This window comes from Artemia franciscana, unplaced genomic scaffold (genome assembly GCF_032884065.1).
Source record: "Artemia franciscana unplaced genomic scaffold, ASM3288406v1 Scaffold_6041, whole genome shotgun sequence".
Taxonomy (NCBI): Eukaryota; Metazoa; Arthropoda; class Branchiopoda; order Anostraca; family Artemiidae; genus Artemia; species Artemia franciscana.
The window spans coordinates 1-5,177 of NW_027066338.1; the positions used below are offsets into that span (position 1 = coordinate 1).

At 34.2% G+C, this 5,177-nt stretch overlaps 1 protein-coding gene across 1 annotated transcript; it reads right to left on the reverse strand.

Annotated features, from left to right (window-relative positions):
- Nucleotides 1-3,597: 3,597 nt before the first annotated feature.
- LOC136043447 (serine/threonine-protein phosphatase 6 regulatory ankyrin repeat subunit A-like) lies at nt 3,598-4,947 on the reverse strand. Its single transcript, XM_065728369.1, has one exon. It carries the CDS (start codon nt 4,945-4,947, stop codon nt 3,598-3,600), a length of 1,350 nt encoding a protein of 449 aa, XP_065584441.1.
- Nucleotides 4,948-5,177: the final 230 nt, after the last annotated feature.

Below are 5,177 nucleotides of genomic sequence, written 5' to 3' on the forward strand. Positions count from 1 at the left end.
TGTAATTCGATTTTGAATTGTATTTTGTATTGTCTTCTATTTAATATTAATAAAAATCTCTCTCTCTCTCTCTGAAAAAAAAAAAAAAAAAAAAAAAAAAAAAAAAAAAAAAAAAAAAAAAAAAAAAAAAAAAAAAAAAGTCAAAGCATAGGCATCAAGATGCAGTCTTTTTCAACATTTACTCATGGCCTAATTTTTTTCGTTCACTCACTAGAAACAGTGCATTTTTCGTTAAAATCACTAGAAATAGTGATACATCCCTAGGGATGGAAATCGTGCATACAGATCATATAAAGGTCAAAAGAATACTTATCAGTTATATAATGAACAATCGGGAAGTGAAATTTGATTAATGCTAATGAAATCGAACATAACATGAAAAATATAATAGTTTAGTAAACATTTTAGGCTAGTTAGGCGTAATTTTTGTATACTAACAACAGAGGTGTTAATGTTTTGTCAATAGTAACAATTAAAATTAATAAAATAGTAGAAAATGGCGAGGGACAGTCATCAAAAAAGCAGTAGCATATTTTGACTTTTACAATCCAAAATTTATTGTCACATTTATAATCAATAGCCTAAGAAATCCTGAAAAACTAACTTTAATGATGATAAAACAATTTTTGTGAAAAATCTACTTAGTTCATTTTAAATTGTACTGTTATATTAAAATTGTAGTCTCAGATTTGAAGTCTACAAGTTTAAAAGCCCATAAATATATACATTGATAAATTTAAATATTATTTGTAAAACACATATGATGATATTAAATTGAAAACTTATAGCCCCTTGAATAAAAATTTTCTTACGCCAAACTTTGAAAGATGACAATTATATAATAAGGCGAAAGATTCCCTAGGAATTTGCTGACGTAATGAGATTCGGTTGTACAGCCATTCGGTTGTACAGCCAGCCACTATGGCTGGGGAATTTCCGCTTATTGCGTAGTAATTGGAAAAATTTTAAAAGTAGGCGGTGCCACGAGAACTTGTAATGAAATTCATTTGTAATTAGCGTCAGTTATTAAATAACTTTAGAGCTGTACACACGTAAAAACTTGTAAGAATTTATCCTTTTAGAAAGCATAGGAAGAGTACTTTATAGAAAAGGATCAGAATATGGGAAATATTACATTTGAAGAATTTATGCTGGAAATGCGAAATGAAATATTCAAGCAAAGAGCCTTCAGAATTTATAATGGTGACAACACATTTAGAAGCCACAACGAAGAAGGACGAGAAAAACAGATGTTTAGATTGAGAATGAAAAGTGAACTTTTTGCAGAAACAGTGTATTCTTTGGTAAATGGCACAGGTTTTACACCAAAGAATACTGCTCAGGTTGCTACTACCCAAGAAACGCCGAATCAGCAAGAACAAAGCAAATCAGAGGCAGATTTATCAGCAGGAGAATTATTGACTGATGGCCAAATTGCCAAACCGAAAGAACTGAGCATATACGAAAGCCTTAGACAAAGGCTTGAAAGACTTCGAGACAAGAATGGACAAATTGCCAAGCAAATTGCAAAGACAATTAGTATCTATGAAAGACTTGGACCTCATGTAAGAATTCAAGAAAAGCATAGCCAAATTACAGAAAAAATTAGTATTTATGAAAGACTTGGACCTCATGTAAGTATTCAAGAAAAGCATGGCCAAATTACAGAACAAATTAGTATTTATGAAAGACTTGGACCTCATGTAAGTATTCAAGAAAAGCATGGCCAAATTACAGAAAAAATTGGTATTTATGAAAGACTTGGACCTCCTGTTAGTATTAGAGAAAAGCCTGGCAATAAGTTTTCCAAGAAGTCATCAAAATTGGCTGATGATGAAAAATTCAATCGCAGCAATTTTAGAAGAAATATCCAGCCAAATAGAGCAACACATGCTGGGAGGACTGGTGGCTCAGGTACTCAACCTCAGATAAAGTTCAATAGAAACAAACAAGTTCGGGGACCAGAAAAAACGCCAAGAGCAAAGTTGATAAATAAACGCTGTAAGTATGGAAGAGAATGTTATAACGACAAATGTGCATTTATTCATTAGAACATGTTATAATTTTTCGATCTGACAGCTACTAAATTATTTGTTTTAATATTTTTTCTATTGGTTTGAAAAATTTGAGTTTTTATGGATAGCAAAATTGATTATTGCTTAAGCTAGTTTTTAGATTCTTGGTAGTGTTTGTTTATATTATGTTTGTCATTCTTGAAGATGTTCTCTTTGTCGTAAATTTTGGATATATAGAGAAAAAGAACATCTTCCCCAATTCGTTTTTAACACAGAAAAAAGATAATTTTAGCAAAACCAGGCGACAATGAGTGAAGATAGCCTCTTCATGACACCCCTGTCGGTCGAGCAGATAATACTCGCTTCAAAGTAAGTGAGGGGGACCTGGGAGCTAGCTAAAACTACCTAAATATATAAATAGGTCTTGAAAAAAAAATTCTTTCACTATTAGCTAACTCAAACATGGGCACCCACATTTAGGGTCAGGGAAGAGGCCAGTTCTCCCTCCTATCTCTTTTTAAGAATGTTGTCATTATTTCACAATGAGGTAGCCCTCTAAATTTTTTGAAGTGATATCTGGGTTTAAATATTCTTACAAAGTTGAAAGATGTTCCCATGTAAAACTCTCATATGGAGAATTTCTTCCATGTTAGATCCCCCCATCCCATGGAAAAATCCTCCAGATAATTCCAATCACGATTAGCATTTGCAATCACCATTAACAAAGCTCAAGGTCAATCATTAGAAAAATGTGGTATAGATCTTAATACTGATTGTTTTTCCCATGGACAATTGTGCGTTGCATGTTCGAGGGTCGGTAAACCTGACAATCTATTTATATGCATCGACAATTGGACAGCGAAAAATGTTGTATATTCGCAAGTTTTACGCAGTTAATTTGTATTGTATCTACCTATCTATCTATCTATATAAAAACGAGTTGTGTGTATGCATGTTTGTTTGTTTGTAAAAAGAGCGTTTGCATATGACGTCATTATTAGTACATACGGGGCTTTGTATATGCACAGACAATGGGAAAGCCAAGAATGTTGTATATTCGCAATTTTTACGTAGTTTAACTCCTGCAGACGAAATGAATGCTTGCCTGAAAAATTCTAATTTATGGGCACACGTAAAAATATTAAAATTAACTACAAATATGCGTGTCCGATTGCAAAACGATGACTCTGGTAAAACATTTTCAGATCAATTGCTCGCAATTGGAAACGGAAAGCTCCCAGTAGTGGGAAAGCCAAAAATGTTGTATATTCGCAATTTTTACGTAGTTTGAAACACATATATAAATCTATCTATATTCACAGGTGGGACACAGGGACACAACTACAATGGCGCGTAACGACTTACGCGCGCGGGGGGGGCTTGGGGGGGCGCGAAGCGCCCCACCAACTAGGTGTTGGGGTGGCGCGAAGCGCCACCCCAACAGCTAGTATATATATATATATATATATATATATATATATATTCTTGTTCCTTGATGCACGCACTCTTTTAAAACTTACCGCTACGCTCTTAAAATATTCTTTCAATCACTGTGTGGATCTTATGCTAGAAACTATTAATGCTACCACTCTTTGTGGAGTGGTTCAGAGGCATTTATGAAATTTTTCAAGTTTTCATTGCTTAGAAAGCTCAATATTTGTTCAGCACATTCATGTGGTAACTCAGCAAATCTGTTAAAGAGAGAATTGAAACTTCTATTGGCTAGTTCAAGCAGCACTTTCCTTTCTATGCTGTTTCTGAAACGGCTTTTTATTATTGTGTTATACATTGAAAATTTTGTTTTCCAGTTTGATGATTTCAGTAAGCCTTTCAAAGAATTTTCATTCATCGTGTATAGTTCTATTGAGCTTATTCCTTTGATAAAAATGTCATAGAACGTTATATTACAAAATATTGTCTCACTCCTCATTTGTTGTAGTTCTCTTACAAATTGATCCTTGAGCTCATTCGCAGGATAACTTGTCTGAATCTTGTCTGAGAGCCTTATGTTTCTTTCACTTACATATAAATTGGCTACTCTCAGTTTTAATATATGGCTTGCAAAATAAACAGCAATATCATTAACAGCTACATCAAAAGCTGTAAGGTCATTTCCATTTGTAATATCTATGTCAGATCCATGCTCCAGAAGAGTTACAACACACTTTTTCCACTCATTAACAGCTACATCAAAAGCTGTAAGGTCATTTCCATTTGTAATATCTATGTCAGATCCATGCTCCAGAAGAGTTACAACACACTTTTTCCACTCCACACCATCTCCACTACCACTAACATAATGAAGCGCTGTCTTGCCATACTTGTCCTTAGAGTTAACATAGGCTCCATATTTGAGAAGACATTTAACAATCTGTGAGTATCCTCCTAAAGCTGCGAAATGAAGTGGAGTTTCGTCTAAGTCATTTCTTGCATTAACTTCAGCGCCATACTTTAAAAGACATTCAACAGTCTGTGCGTTTCCCCCCAAAGCTGCCCAATGAAGTGGACTTACATTCAATGTACCATTGTCAATTTCTGCATTAAAATCAGCACCAGACTGTAAACGACATTCAACAGTCTCTGTGTGTCCATTCCAAACTGCAATATGAAGTGGAGTGTTACCATTCCAACTTTTTACATTAACATCAGCGCCAGACTGTATAAGATATTCAACAGTCTCTGTGTGTCCATTCCAAGCTGCAACATGAAGTGGAGTTTTACCTTGCCAACTTTTTATATTAAGATCAGCGCCAGACTGTACAAGACATTCAACAGTCTCTGTGTGTCCTTCCAAAGCTGCTAAATAAAGGGGAGTTTCACCATAACTATTTCTTATATTAACATCAATGCCAGACTTTAAAATACTTTCAACAGCCTGTGTGCATCCTATTGAAGCTGCTAAATTAAGTGAACTCTCAAATGGAATGTACATGTTATTTTATTATGTTTCTGTAATTTAAATGGATATAAACCACTGTTCTCATATCATTGCTATATATAGGTATGATTACGTCATGACTCCTGTACTCGCATGATGTACATGCCCTCCGTAATGATTTTAATTAAAATTACGTCATTAGCCTAGGTTACGGGTAACACAAAAGCAATACATCATACCATTTCAATTGATCAACAAACTATTATTGCTGTATTGAGCACTTT

Coding starts and splice junctions, on each gene's coding strand:
- LOC136043447 (XM_065728369.1), bottom strand. CDS start 4,947: ATGTACATTCCATTTGAGAGTTCACTTAATTTAGCAGCTTCAATAGGA.